The following is a 15881-nucleotide window of genomic DNA, read 5'->3' on the forward strand; positions in this document are numbered from 1 at the left end:
GGCCCGAACACCTACGTTAAACTAAAAAAAAAGAAAAAAAAGAAGAGAAAGCTATGTATTTATACCAATCACACAAGCAATCCCAAATTGTTGGTTGATACGTGTGGAGAGTGTAGCAATATTGCTGGAAAATATTTTTTATTTAAAAATATATTAAAAAAATTATTTTTAATATCAACACATCAAAATATATAAAAACATAAAAATTTAAATTTTAAATTTTTAAAAAATATAATTTTAATCACATTGTTTAACTACCATCATAAATTATTTCAATGTTAAATAGGAACTATATTTTTGTTCAAACTGTAATATTTTTTAAATACTTTTCCGAGTGTTATTTACTAAATTTTTATTTAAGTACTGTTATTGTTAAAAAAAAAAACTTTTAAAGTCACCCAAAATTTAAAACTGCTTGAAATTGATACGTAAACAAGATTAAATTAAAAGAACGATTACGCTTACACCAATAACAAATAAACAAAGAATAAAAAATATATTAAACTTGAAATTTTATTATAGCAATTAACAATGAAATGCGAAAATTCTTTTTATTTTAATTCTAATTTTTTTTTAAGAATTTTTTATAATTTTAATTTTCAACATTAGGTTTAATAGATATTGGACTTTATAATTTATTATAATTTATTTTGTATAGAGTTATCTTGGTTTTATAACCCAGATTGCAAGTTTTACAAGTTAGTTATGTTAACTCTAGTCATTTGTTGTCATTTTTTAAATATTATTTTTTAATTCTATTATTTAACATTAGGTTAATTGATAATTGAACTTCAAAATTGTTTTTTGATTTTCTTTCTATAAGGTTATCATGATCTTATAATTCAAGTTACGAGTTTTGCGGGTTAGCCATGTTCACTCGGGTTTTAACTTGTCCTTGTTTTAATTGAATATTTTTTTCAATTTCATCCTTCAACATTGAGTTGATTTAGAATTGGATTTTATATTTGTTTTTTATTTTTTTTCTATAGAGTTATCTCAGTTTCCTAACCCGAGTTTGATAGGTTAACCTAAGTTGACCCGGGTTATTTTTTTTCAATTTAATCCTTCAACATCGGTTTGATTGAGAATTAAGTTTTATAATTTTATTTATTTATTTTTTACGAGGTTATCATATTCTTAGGACCCAGGTTAGGCTGGTTGACTTGGGTTTTATTGTTTTTTTAGTTGGACTTTTTCTTCAATTTTACCATTTAATATTGGATTGATTAAGAATTAGGCTTTGTAATTTATTTTAATTTGCATTCTATAAGGTTATCTCAATCTTATAACCTAAGTCACAAGTTTTGTCGATTAACTTATATGGTTTTTTGAATCTAATTTTTTTTTAAAAAATTCATCCTTCAACATTGAGTTAATTGATAATTGAGTTTCATAATTTATTTTGATTTGCTTTATATGAGTTTATCTCGATCTCATGATCTAGATTTGACATGTTAATCTGGGTTGACTCAACTCATTTTTTTAGTTAAATTTTGTTTTTAATTTTATCATTTAACATTGAGTTGATTGAAAATTGAGTTTAATATTTTTTTTATTATTTTTCTATAGAGCTATCAAGGTCTCGTGATCTAGGTAGCGGGTTTGACAAGTTAACCCGAGTTTATCTAAGTCGATCTAATAAGTTGTCGTTTTAATATTTTAAAAAAATTGTCATCTTAATATATTTTTAGTCAAATTATATTTTTATTAATTTTTCGAGTTATTTTTGGATCTATCAAATCGACTAAATACATATCAAGTTAATCTTTGTACCGTCTATTTTTTTTTATTAAAAATATATTAATAACATCTAATAATTTTTTTTAAAAAAAATAAAATTGATCAGCACGGACAATTACCAGCTAGGTTGAACAGCCTTGAAATATAAGCCATCAAAAGGTTATGAGCATGGGTTCTGGCAAAGAAAGCAAGCAGAGATTGAAAATAAAGGGCTTCGAGTCCAAGCAAAAATCACGGGCAAGTGCCGTAAATTGATGGCATTTAGCATTAACATAAAATAATGAAGATCTCTCTTCAAAACGCACGGCATAAGAAAGAAAGAAAGAAAGAATACCGTGCTTTCAAATCACCCAAAATCTCCCCCGGAGAAACTGTGACCAGCTAGCTTGCTTCGGTCAAAATTAAGAGGAAATGCTTCGACTTCAAACCACCCAAAATGGTTGACTTTTGTAAAAGAATTTGATCCCTCTTTCGTCGATTGCCTAACATACGTCGAGCAAAGTTGACTGCCCGCTGGCGAAAGAAATTGGGTAAGAATCAATAAAAGAATAAAAATGTAAAATAAAAAAAACTGGGGGGTTGAATGTAATTTTGAAGTCTAAATCAATGGCCCGAGACCCCATGAAGATTGTTTAAAGCTATTATCGTAGAAAAGAGATATTTTTAACACAGTCATATTACAAGAAAAGTCAATCAAATACCAAAGTTAACTTTACCAAGTAATTATGATGTAGTTTCGGGTCAAATGAACCCAGCAGGCGTGCATAATAATTATCGGCAGCAATGGTAGAAGAAGATACAAGGTGGCTAAGAGAGGGGAGGGAGGCTCCAACATTACAAAAGGGAGCACATGGAGTTAATGTGTTCTTCAAACTATCATATGAACTGCCCATGAACAAGTCAGCATCACAAGAAGGATCCTCTTTGTCTTGGAGGATGCGTGGGAAACGCACTAACATGCACTTGCTCTCAGTGCGTTACCACCTCACCGCAAAACCTCCCCACTTTCCTTTACTTTTTCGAGCACACGGATTTAAAATTCATCGAACTTAGCACAACAAACATCTTATCAGCAAGTCCCATAGCACAACATTCTAACATTACCTCCGCTCAAAAAAACATGGCCTTCAACAGCAAACCCAAGAAACCTCATGCCATCCCTTCTCAATCTAAATCCAGTCTATGCACCACGCTTTTCTTCATTGTTCTCTTCACCATCCCTGCCCTTTTTCTCCTCCATGCCCCAACCACCTCCATTTGCACCACCTTGATTGCCAACCATGCCAATAAGCCCTGGTCAGGTGATCTAAGAAACGCGGACTTTGCATGGAACCGCCTTGCCTTCATTGAAAATAAACCCCCTCCGGTCAAGCTCAAGATTGCTGTTTTCTCTCGCAAATGGCCTGTTGGCACAACCCCTGGTGGCATGGAACGCCATGCCTACACTTTACACACCGCTCTAGCTCACCGCGGCCACCAAGTGCATATCTTCACCTCTCCTGTAGATGAAAATAACCCATCTGTTTCTCATGGTAGTGCGATATCTTATCCACAAATTCATTTTCATGAAGGCGAGCCAGGCAAGTGGAGGTATAACAAGGCATGGGAGCAATTTGATGAGGAGAACCAACGTGAAAGACCATTTGATGTGGTTCACTCGGAGAGTGTGGCTTTGCCTCATTGGTTAGCTCGCAACGTTCAGAATCTTGCAGTTTCCTGGCATGGTATAGCTCTTGAAAGCTTACAATCAAGTATTTACCAGGACTTGACACGAAAACCAAAGGAGCCCATCTCTCCTGATTTTAATAGAAGTCTCCATGGTGTTGTCCCTAAAGTGCTTAATGAGATAAGGTTTTTCAAGAACTATGAACATCATGTTGCTATTAGTGATAGTTGCGGTGAGATGCTAAGGGATGTGTATCAGATTCCTAGCAGAAGAGTTCATGTAATTGTCAATGGTGTAGATGAACATGGTTTTGGAGTAGATGTGAGATTAGGCCATGAGTTTAGGTCTAAAATTGGTGTCCCAATTAATGCTAGTTTAGTACTTGGTGTTGCTGGAAGACTAGTGAAAGATAAAGGGCATCCTCTTCTCTATGAAGCATTTTCCGAGTTCATGACAAAACACCCTGATGTCTATTTAATTGTGGCAGGGTCTGGTCCCTGGCAGCAAAGATACAAAGAACTAGGCACTAGAGTCTTGGTTTTGGGATCTATGAGTCCATCTGCATTGAGGGCATTCTATAACTCGATTGATATCTTTGTGAATCCAACACTTAGGCCTCAAGGGCTTGATCTTACTCTCATGGAGGCAATGATGAGTGGAAAACCAGTTATGGCATCAAGATTTCCTAGTATTAAAGGTACTATTGTTGTTGATGATGAGTTTGGATTCATGTTTTCTCCAAACGTGGCGTCTTTACTGGAGGCATTGGAAGCTGCGGTGATGGAAGGATCAAGAAGACTAGCTCAAAGAGGGAAGGCGTGCCAACAGTATGCTGCTTCCATGTTCACTGCCAGTAAGATGGCTTTGGCATATGAAAGGTTATTTCTCTGTATCAAAAATGAAACATATTGTACTTATCATTAGTTAGAATATAGGCTCTTTTTTTGGTTTTACATTTTTATTTAATTTTTACAGGAAAAACTATTGAAATATACCATGTTGCTTCAGTTTGTTTGCTTCAAAGAATGACTAAGATCATTTTATGTGACAGTGAAGATAAAAAAAAACATTTTATGTGACAGTGAAGATAAAAAAAAAAACCTCCATGTTGTTTAAGATTCAGTAAACCTTCAAATGAAATAAAACGATGACTGTGAGGTAATCATCTTCATGATCTTATTGACTGCCAAATTCAAAAATGGATTTTCGTTGATTTCATTTCAGATCAAAATCCTTGATACAAGAGCTTCCTCTCCTGTAAAACTAAAAAAGTTTTGGCCCAAGTAGCAAGTACAAGTAAACATTGATATAGCCATACAACTTTTGCCTCCCATTGTCTACTTGAACCTGACCACACCATAATCTTGGCTGCCTCTTAATACAGTAGTGACGTAGAAATACGTTTAACTTCGAACTGATCATAGGCATGTCTGGTCCTCAAGAATAACAACAAACTAGAAGTTAAGCCCAACACCGATAGGCATCCCCACCACAAAAACGTTAAGTAATAGCATTGCCTTCCCATGCAAACTGCCGAGTCAGTAATGATGTTTAGGCTAGAGCTTGCATGGGAATCATATACTACAGCTGCTAGAACACCATAAACAAGTGACCCTAATGGGATATTTGTGATAAGAATGTTGTGATTGACGCCAATGCTATTAGGCCCAAATAGCTCAGATGTTATTGAAACTGCAGCGGCAAAGATGAATCCAGAGCTCAATCCAACTAATGCAGTGCCTATATGTAATGCCAGACCATTGCCTGACGCAGCAAGCAAGAAGAAGGCTATTGGGGTTGGCACAAGGGCAATGGTAAGCCATCCAGTCCTTGCAAAGTAGATCTTCCTGCAGAAGACATCATGAATTTTTAGCATAACATAATGTCAAGGCTGAAATATCTGAAGGATTTTGCAGCACTTTATTTAGTGTTCAAGAAAGAAAGACTGTAAATCAATAGAAGGTAAAGGAACCATATCCAATTCACTCTGACCCTGCTGAAATTAGAAGTCAAGAAAACTTAGTAAGATCACTTACGCGCGAATGTAGTCTGGTGCTGCCGAAAGCAAGCGGCCGAAAAAGGAGAAGGATGAATAGAGAGTTACAAGAGTTGTAGTGTTTGAACTTTGTCCGACCGACTCTGCTATTTGGCCTAAATTGTTGCTGTATACAAGGCCAATGGTTCCCCCACAGAAATACGCAATGTAATATAGCCAAAAATCCAGCCTGCGTACCAGCAACCACGCAGGGTGCTCTTCCCCAAGCATTTCTAATCGATCTTTCTTAACCATTGTATCACAGCACCCATCTTTTTCACCACCGCTTTTCTGTCTTGTATTTCCATACACAGTTTCATTTTCATGATAACTTGCCTCACGGGTAAGTAGCTCTTTGTGAAGCTCAAGATCTTCAACATCCACAAGCATGAAGCCAGAGCCATGAAGGCTGAAACTAGAATGGATGGTCCGGTGAAACCATTCTCTAGCATAGACAATACCAGGGATACATAATGGGAAAATTAGTAGAAAAATTGCTCCACCAAAGAGAAGACGAGCTCTTGTTTCATCAGACGAATTTGAACCAAAGAGAAGAAGATAAATTCCCGTGAGGATGGATAAGAAATTCAATATGAGAAATATAATGGAATCACGGCGGACTCCATCTGGAGGAAGGGGGTCTAAAGATGGTTGACGAAGAATTGGGATCAATGCTGCAATGGAAGAGATGAGGGGAATAGAAGCATTTAAAAGAAGATATATCGCATTTGATGATGAACCTATTGCATTGCCAGCGAGAGTGTATAGGGCTGCACTCACACCGTTGAAGGCTATCGTGAGGGATAAAGCTAGGGGCCGGTTAGCAGAGAAATTTTTTATGCAAAGGACAAAGCATACAGTGTTGAACCAACAAATACTGCATCCAGCCAACAGACAAAGAAGAAACACCTGCAAAAAAAAATTCACTAAAAAGAATGTTGTCTTGATGATGCAAGGATAAAAAAAATGAAAATGTAGGAAAATGTAAGCACACTCGAGTATATTTCATCAAATACTTCCTTCTGCTGTTGCAGTGATAATAGCATGTGAAGCCTAAGCATTTTTACTTGACATTGCTTTCTGTCCACAACAGATTTTCTTATGCTGCTTCTCTATATTATTTTGATAGAAAAATGTTTTCCCCCAACACTTTTCTAACAAAGAGCACTACAATTATATATTCAGGATCTGGATCTTAATAATGTAGAATTTCAGAATCTTGAAGAATAATTACAGAGGAGTAACATTTTTTCTTTTCAGAACACAATCCAGGAAGCATTTTTTTTCTTCCTTATTGGGTCGGAGTCCTGCTTACTACAATAAGGGGAAAAAAGGTAAAAAAGGCAAGGATATCGTTAGTAATAGGAAAGCGTTCCCTTCTTCTCATTTGTTATATCTTGAACTCATCTTTTCCTTCTGCTTTCCCTTCTTATTCAATTGAAAAAAAAAGATAGCTATAACTAAACTAATGACAGACACAAACATTCATCTATCACATGCCATAGAGACGGATAAACGTATCCATCTATAACATGCCATCACATACGATATGCTAGTGGAAAAACAACCTTGACTCGTCACATGTGGTGTTTTCAAGCTCAGTGAGAAACTGAGCTGTTCTAGTTTGATAATCCAATTTGAATGTTGGTTCATTGCTGGAATATGCTACTTGTTCACAAGAATTCTGATGTAAACTTCACCTAATTAAAACCACAGGTTATAAATATAAGATAAAGTCATCTACAAGTCTGAGGTTTTCCGTTCTGGAACTTATGTGTCACCCCATTAATATAAGAAATCATATAAGCCAACAGATATATATTTCATGTTTTAGCACAGGCAAGGAGAGGAAAGGAAATCAAAGAGAAATGGAGGAAAATAAACCTAACATCCCTGTGAACCATGGCCAAAGGCAAGGATAGTAAAGAAACAAAAGGGTTGGAAACAGAAAGAAAAAATTCATTAAAGCAGCTAACAAACAATCCATTTAGCACCTACCGCTAGTTTGGCAATTGGCAAACATACAACCACTAGATTTGCACTACTCTCATCAGCAGTATGTGACAGAAAGTTTGTGGTATATACTATATACCCAAGAAGGAAGGACTAAAGAGGTACTCGAAAGTTTCTACAACTAAAATGGAGGATATGAACTATAATATCCTGTCCAACATCAACAGTTGAGAAAGTTCATGGCTCGTATATAAACAAACAATGCAGGAGGGATACACACAGAGCATTTCTGCTATGCTTTTTCCACAATTTTCTTTCTTTTCAAATCGGTTTCTATTTTATCAGAACATATGTGATATTTTTCGAAAGAGCTTAATTAGGAGACCGGGGCATCTAATGGGAAAATTTATGTACCATGACTGGATATTATAAATAGCCAAGCCAATTGAGGTCTAGTTATATTGATACTCCTATTTTATATAAATAGTGGTGCCTTTGGATTTTTGCAAAGGTAACGCAGGAGGAACAGTGTAGTATGTGCAAGTGCATTTAATATCCAACAATTTCTAGATGCTTCTGTTGATCATTTATTAATCTTACATCAGATAGGACTTTCAGTTTCAGCACTGGTGTCGTGGTCCAAGCAGTAATCAAACTTGGAAGTTTGAACTCTTTTTTTTTACAGCAAACTTAGACTTCTGATTTATAAATTTGTGATTCAAATTCCAGAATGGATGGCTCCATATTATGAATAACTAACAAGTTTTGTCACTGTATATCTAGCAGCTCTCTCTAGCTGTGGCCACATGCATCTCAAACAACATTTAAAATGTAGTTTAAGTGTGGTCAGGTTCATGAGATTCCTCTTTCCAATTCTTCTGGCCCGTGATTAGTTAATTATCAACAACTCCAAAAAGACAGAAAGTACGAGAGATGTTAAAGAAAATGACATGCTAGCTACTAATTACATTTTCTGGCTACATATAGAACTCAATGATTAACCTTGTTAGTTGCTACGGGAGTTTGAGAAGATAGGTTTTACAATGACGAGAATGTACCAGCATCCTTGTTAGTTGCCACGGGGGGAGTTTGATAACGTGGTGGGGGTAAAGATTGTTTTTTAAGTTAATTTTTTATTTAAAAATATATTAAAATAATTTTTAAAATTTATTTTTAACATAGCAAACCAAAACAATTCAAAAATACTAAAAATATAAATTTTAAACAAAAAAAAAAAAAAACAAATTCAACCCTCAATACCAAACCACCACTAAATCATTGATAATAAACATGCAGATTAGACATTTTAGAATACATTTTCTAAAACGTAGAAAGCCATGTGGAGGACCCAGATCCAACCTAAAAATATACGATTTAAGAAAATTATAAGAGTAATGTTAAATACTAAAAAAAATATAACAAGTATATATATATATGAAACGTTTTAATGTTTAATATTAAACATTAAAAAAATAATAAAGAAGAATTTTAAGAATATAAAAAATTCATTTGATTAATGGGTACTCTACAATTGGATCTCACTTTAAAATCATAATCCAATAATATATATATATATATATATATATATATATATTATTGGATTATGATTTTAAAGTGAGATCCAATTGTAGAGTACCCATTAATCAAATGAATTTTTTATATTCTTAAAATTCTTCTTTATTATTTTTTTAATGTTTAATATTAAACATTAAAACGTTTCAGGGTGAACATATAGGATGAGTATAAATTCACCATAACAATTTTTTTTATTATAATTAACATGAGTGTTCGGGTCAGCTTATGTGTACTGTGACTAATTTCACGGGTCCTGAAATTAACGACCATGTAAGACTCGAATTAATAACCTCTAAAAAATAAATTTAAAACCTGACCAATTAAATTATAGCAAATCATAACAAATTTTACACACATATATGACTGGACAGCGTCATGTGTATTTTTAAGAATAGCACGTCATGTACTAAATAAGAATTTTAGGGCAGATACAGTCAGTCATACTCGTACACAGCTTGGTGCCTGGTAATAAAACCCACTGCATTAAATATGCCTGAAATAGTTTTTTTTTTCCTACCAGAAATAGACAAACAAAACTGACAAGTATTCCATTTTCTAACAGCATGTCAATTATTTTCTCCCTTAAAAGTAATGAGTTTCTTTTAAAAAAAAATTCTTAAAAATATCAATTAAGAGTATGCTTAAAATTCTAATAGATATTTTTTAAAAAAATGTTATTTATTTAAAAATATATTAAAATAATATTTTTTTTATTTTTAAAAATTTATTTTTGGCATTAAAAAATCAAAATGACCTAAAAATATATAAAAAAATCAAAATTTAAAATAAAAAAAATCAAAATTTTATAAAAAATCAATTACAATTTACAACCACAGCTACAGATATCGCATAAAGCAAAGCAACATTTCAATGTTCACGGAACGCGCACACTGTTAAAAGCACTATTCATTTAACATAGGATTTGTTTTTTTTTTTTTTTAACATTTTGGTGCATTTGGTTTTCAATACTTACAATTCGTTCATTAAACTTTAATTTTTTATTCCTAGATGGTGAAAGGTAAGAGAGGAACTTGCGAAAAAAGGAAAAGATAAAAAGATTTTGGTTAGTCAAATTCTAGAAATAAAAAAATCATCCTTGATGTTAATGTTTTTATGTAATTATATAAAAAATTATCAAGATATGATTTTTTTTTATTGAAATCTGATTTTTAAATTATAATATTTTTTATTAAAAAAATGCTAATAATAAAAAAATGATTTCGCTAAAATAAAAAAATATAAGAAAAAAATAATTTTGACTAAAAAGACATATCTTTTTAATATAAATCATTAAAATATTTATTTTAATTGCCATGAAATAAGTAGTTTTGGGATTTGACAAACAAAAGGTTAGGCGATAAGCATCTCGGAAGACACTAGGGAATTGCGGCAGGATAAAGCATCCGTCTCCCCTTGAAGAGCAAACAACAGAAGAGCTGGGCAATTTATTGGCCATTAATAGAAACTTATCTTCAAGAAATTAAGACCCAGAAATGAGAAATTCAGAAACAAATTCAATAATCATACCACCAATCATTCTGAGAGAACCAAAAAAGAAAACGCAAATCCAAGAAATACAGAAAAAATCATGACCCCAATAACACATATACAAGAATTGAATCCAAAATCAACTCAATAGAAACCCAAATTATTATCTTGCCATAAATACATGCCATGTTAGATAAAGAAGAAAAGAGAACGTACCAGGATGTAAGGCAGAGAGATTACGTTCCTTATAACAAGCCATTGAAGACCATAACTGAAGAACCCCATGAAAGCAGCCATGAAAAGAACCACCCATAATGGAAAATACATGAGAGCTAATCCTGAAGACCATCCAAAAACTTTTCCAAGATCAGAGGCCACAGCCAAGTAGTTCAGTTGCACCTGAGAAATCCCAAGAACGGATTTTAAATCCGATGAATAAGCAGAGAAATCAAAATTTGTCCCTGTAAATGCTTGGATCCATATAGTTGCCACCAATATCATCCATTTCCTTGACTCTCCTGCCATGAACACTCTTTTAGCTAATAATATAGCTTCTAATAAAGACGCCGGCGATAACAACCTCCGGTTGTTGTGGCGGTTGGGGTATGATGGCCTTGTCGTCGAATGTTGTAAGCTGTAAGAGAATTGGCGTCTCTCACTATCTCTACGTGGCCTCATTTATATATTATCGTTTTTCCTTTTCTTTTCCTTTTGCGTTCAATAGCCATCGATGGTGACCGTTTGTCGCCTTTTGTAAACACTATTCGCCGCACCCGTAAACACCATATGTATCACATAGAAATACAAAGTACTTTTTTTGTTATTGAATTTTTTTTAATAATGTTCACGCTCATAAAAACCTGATTAATATAATAATCTACAATGTTTTGTAATTTTTTTTGTATTTTAGTTTTTCTTTTCTTTTTTCCTTTAATTATTAAAAAAATTATATATTTAATTTAGTACAGTGTTTTGTAATATTTTTTTGTATTTTAGTCTTTTTTTTCTTTTTTGCTTTAATTATTAAATTTTTTATATTTTTAATTTAGTCCTTATATTATTTATTTATTGAAATTTATAATTATAATTTATTTTAATTTGTCTTTTGCATGACTATCTCGGTATCGAGAAAATATCATGACATTGCAATGATATCAAAAAATATCACGGCAATACGATGTCGTCTATTTTTTAAAAAATATTTAGTTAAATAAAAAATAGTTTTGAAAAAACCAAATTATTAAACTGTGGGATCAATGTCCCGGCTTGCGAGTTTGACGAGGTATCCGGGGTTGTCCCTGCTTGCGAGTTTGAAGGAGTACCTTTTTTTTTAATTGAATTCGATTTTGTAATCGTCTATTTTTTTATCATGTTTTTAAATTTTAGAAAGTCCATGAAGCTATTTCACAGGTTTGGCAGGTTTAACTTTTTTTTAAAAATAATTTATTTTTTTATTTTATATTTCAATATCAGGTTTGATTAGAAATTGAATTCTATAATTCATTTTTGTTTGAGGTTATTGTGGTCTCAAAAAATCCTAGTATAGGGTTGGTACTTGATTTTGTGATCATCTATTTTTGTTATCATACACATAAAAAATAGTTAAAAATAAGTTATTAATCTCAGTGGAGTTAATGACTCGGTTTGCAGGTTTGGTTGGTTTAACTTCTTTTTTGTTAATTTTATTTTATTTTATCCTTTGATATTGGGTTGATTGAGAATTGAGTTTTATGATATTTTCATTTCACTTTCTATGAGGTTATCGAGATTTCAAAAAACAATCTTGGTATTAGGTTGGTACTAGATTTTGTGATCGTCTATTTTTGTTATTATATAATTAAATAAAAAAATAGTATTTAAAAAATAAGTTATTAATCTTAGTGAAGTCTATTACTCGGTTCGCAGGTTTGACATGTTGACCCGAGTTACCTAATTCACTAGCTTGGCAGGTTTACCCAGCAAACCCGATATGTTTTTTTTTTAGTTTTTGGTCCTCAAAATTTTTTAATTGATTTTTTTATTTCATCCTTCAATATTGGATTGGTTGGGAAATAAACTTCGTGATTTATTTTTGTTTTCTTTCTATAAGATTATCATGGTTTCAAAAAAACATCTATTTTAGAGTTGGTGTTCAATTTTACGAGCATCTATTTTTTTTATCATGTAATTAATTAAAAATAGTTATTAAACCCAATAAAGTCTATGATCTAAGTTGCAGGGTGACCAAGGTCAATCCAGTTTGACGTCATCTTAATATTTTTTAAAAAGTTGTCATCTTAAAGGTTTTTTAAAAGCTAAGTCATGTTCTTACTTATCATCTAAGTTGACTTTAGACCCGTGAAATCGATCGATTTATGTCGAGTTAGCTCTCACGCGGTTTAATTAAAAACTTGAGTTAGGTAAGGAGTTAGGTCGAGAGGTTTCAAGACTAACCTATTTGGTTGGGTTTAATGAAACTATCAAAGAATTTTCCTTGCTCTTAACATTCGTTTTTACATCTTAACAAAAATTGGTCTAACTCACGGCGAAGCGCAAGCCAATGGACTAATGTTTTTACCAAATTTACATTTTAAAGGGCATAATAATCTTTTTCCCTTTTGTAGATTAGAGGACATAATTTAATTATTACACTAAACACAAAGGGTTGAGGCATTTTTACTGTTACAAAAAACATTGTGAATCTTCTCACATTTCACTATGGATTGTAACTGTGAACATTTTTTTTCATTTTGGTTCTCAAACTTTTTTTTTTCTTCCATTGAGTTCTTTTGAGGCCAAATTGATTATCAATCATTTTTTATTTGTTAGTCAATGACTGAAATAAAAGTTAGAGGATCAGAGTGAAAATGACACCGAAAATATTTGATTGTTTTAAAATTAGCATTAAAAAATCTTTTATTTTTTATTCTTTCTTGGGTCATGAGTGCTGATAGGTCATGTGTTTGGCCTAATTGTTAATTTTCTTTTTAAAAAATTTTTACTTAATTAATTACAATCCTCTTAAAGCTAAAAAGAAAAAAAATCATTCTTTGTTACTTAAAGGTCTCCTCTTTTTTTTAATTTATTTTTTATTTTTTATTTAACTTAAAAAATAAGCCATTTTGTTTATCCCACATGCATGCCAATTTTTTTTATAGAAAAAGAGTCCTACCCGCCTTGTTACTGTGTAATGAAATAAAAAATAACTTAATTTACCTTGGTCTCAAGTTTGGATGGTTAACCTGAGTTGACCCAGGTTAATCTAATATGTTGTCATTTCAATATTTAAAAAATAAATTCTAATATATCACTATCTTAATGTTGGAAAAAGGTTTTATTCAATATGACAAATTTTATGGCGTAATTGAAAGCCAATTAATTCAAATTTATTAAGGAATAACAAGATTGAAAGAAAGAGGATCATAGAAAAAAAAACATAACATTGAAAATGGAATACAATTTCAAAATTAGATAAAAAGTTCACTTTGTGTCTTCTACTTTTTAAATTATAAACTATATGTCCCTCAACATTTTATTAATTCAACCAAAACCTTAATTTCCTTCTTTTTCGATCTTTGATTTGAAATAAAAGAGAGAAAGTGAATGTATTTTGATGGTAGAGAGAGAAACTCTCGGTTAACACCAATTACGATTATAAAAGAGTTGATGCTGGTATCAAATGGTTCCATTCAATGATAAGAGTTTAGTTTGAGTGTTTTTTCACCTTAAAATATCTTGAGAAAGTAGATCTTATCTTGGAAAAAAATTGGGTTTCGGGTTGACCTTTTGTTCTTGGACTATTTTTTTTATATTGTTTGAAGGCATAAAGGGGTTTATGTTGGTTTCTAGGTTGTTTTGTAAGTGTTTTTTTTTTTTTTTGTAAAAAAGGTTGAAAATGAAATTTTGGAGTTAAAAACCCTCAATCCTAATTTTTCAGCGACCTTATGCTATATTGTTTCAAGAAAAATAGGGCGGATGTCAAGTCGTCTGCCCTATAAAAAAATTAAATAGGCTTAGGCTCAAAGGTTGCCCCAATCGCGTGTCTAGGCCTGTTTCTTTTTTTTTTTTTAATTTTTATTGTTTTTTTTTTCAATTTGATCTTTCACTTTTGAATCTTTATTGATTTTTCTTGCTTTTTTTTTATTTCACCCTTTGATATTTTATTTATTTTTAATTGGTCAACGTAATTTGTTTTGATTTGATATTTATAGTTTTATCACGATCTCAAACAAACGCTTTGATATTTAGTTGGTTCTTAATTTTACAAGCGTTTATCTTTTTTATCATATAATTAAATACAAATTATTGAGTCTAGTTAAGTTCATGATTCAGATAACGAGTTTAGCCGATTAACTTCAATTAGTTAAGAATTAAACTTTATAATTTTTTTTATTACACAGATATTTTTTATTTATTTAATCAAATGTTAGCAAAAACTTTTAAATTTATGAATGAATTTTTTATATTAAAAAATATAAACAAATAATAAAAAAAACTTTTTACCATGTTCATGAAACAGCAAGCGAGTGCGCTTAGGAGTGGAGTACCCATCATTAATGCATCCCCCTCGGCCTCCATTCATACACATGTCCAGCCTCCTCAACCAAAGATGTGCCCTCCGAAAATCCATTCCCCTCGGTCCTCTTCACATTCTTGCCGAGCAAACTGAGACACAACCCCTACACCAAACCGAGTCACCTCTTCAAAACTTATTCCACACCAGTACCGGCCTTAACCGAGACATCGCATTACCATCTAGCTCAACAAATATCTCGCTAGAATACATCTCTCCTTGAATTCAGAAGAAAACCTTGTTAACCCGCGGATCAAAATATTTTACTTCCCACAAAAAAATCTCGGAAAAAGCTCAATGGTGTCTCTGTTACACCTAATTCATTCGAACCTAAGTTGCAAAATTCTTCTGATTTGCTATCCAAAGAAAACCTAGGCATTGCCTCTGATGCTAGCTTCCCACGACATATCAGAAAAAAGAGACCGAGGGCGGAAAGCATAGCTAAAGGAGAACTCATCTTCTAACAGCTACAATAAGACGTCATCAGTACTATGAAATGTGGATTGTTCTACAACAAGGTAGTTCAATTTGATGGGCTTTATTGACAGTGATTATGCAGGAAGAAACACTTGCAAGATCCGAACAATTATATTGATGTGAAATTTCATTCTTAAAAGATCTCGAATTGAAAACATTCCTTGCAAAAGAAAAAAACAAGTTATTGGTATGTTTACCAATCATTCAAATTAGAATTATTTATAAAACTTGGAAGATTACTCAGTGTTTGCATTTAAGAATATTTTATTTAGAGGAGAGTCTCTCCTGTTTAAGAATATCAGTTCAAGAGGGGGATTAATTAGTTTATTGAGATATTACTTGAAACGTAGTCAAAGTAGAAATACTTATAGAAAGTATTTGTATCTAGAATCATT

General features: G+C 32.2%; 2 protein-coding genes across 2 annotated transcripts; one reads left to right on the forward strand and one right to left on the reverse strand.

Annotated features, from left to right (window-relative positions):
• Positions 1 to 2589: 2589 nt before the first annotated feature.
• Positions 2590 to 4432, forward strand: LOC7465485 (uncharacterized). Its single transcript, XM_002303443.4, has one exon. The coding sequence runs from the start codon at positions 2861 to 2863 to the stop codon at positions 4328 to 4330; it is 1470 nt and encodes a 489-aa protein (XP_002303479.2). The 5' UTR covers positions 2590 to 2860; the 3' UTR covers positions 4331 to 4432.
• Positions 4433 to 4597: 165 nt separating this feature from the next.
• On the reverse strand, positions 4598 to 11142 carry LOC7465486 (protein NUCLEAR FUSION DEFECTIVE 4). Its single transcript, XM_002304360.4, has 3 exons — positions 10674 to 11142; positions 5443 to 6350; positions 4598 to 5253 (listed from the first exon to the last, which is right to left on the reverse strand). Exons 1-3 carry the CDS (start codon positions 11133 to 11135, stop codon positions 4782 to 4784), a joined length of 1842 nt encoding a protein of 613 aa, XP_002304396.4. The 5' UTR covers positions 11136 to 11142; the 3' UTR covers positions 4598 to 4781.
• Between the last annotated feature and the right edge of the window lie 4739 nt (positions 11143 to 15881).

Source organism: Populus trichocarpa, chromosome 3, assembly GCF_000002775.5.
Source record: "Populus trichocarpa isolate Nisqually-1 chromosome 3, P.trichocarpa_v4.1, whole genome shotgun sequence".
Classification (NCBI taxonomy): Eukaryota; Viridiplantae; Streptophyta; class Magnoliopsida; order Malpighiales; family Salicaceae; genus Populus; species Populus trichocarpa.

Excerpts from the sequence above, each read along its gene's own strand:
- LOC7465485 (XM_002303443.4), top strand. The coding sequence starts at position 2,861 with ATGGCCTTCAACAGCAAACCCAAGAAACCTCATGCCATCCCTTCTCAA.
- LOC7465486 (XM_002304360.4), bottom strand. The coding sequence starts at position 11,135 with ATGAGGCCACGTAGAGATAGTGAGAGACGCCAATTCTCTTACAGCTTA. Across the intron at positions 6,351-10,673 it reads TCTCTCTGCCTTACATCCTG|GTGTTTCTTCTTTGTCTGTT; the intron begins GTACGTTCTCTT and ends TTTTTTTTGCAG. Across the intron at positions 5,254-5,442 it reads GCACCAGACTACATTCGCGC|GAAGATCTACTTTGCAAGGA; the intron begins GTAAGTGATCTT and ends TGTCTTCTGCAG.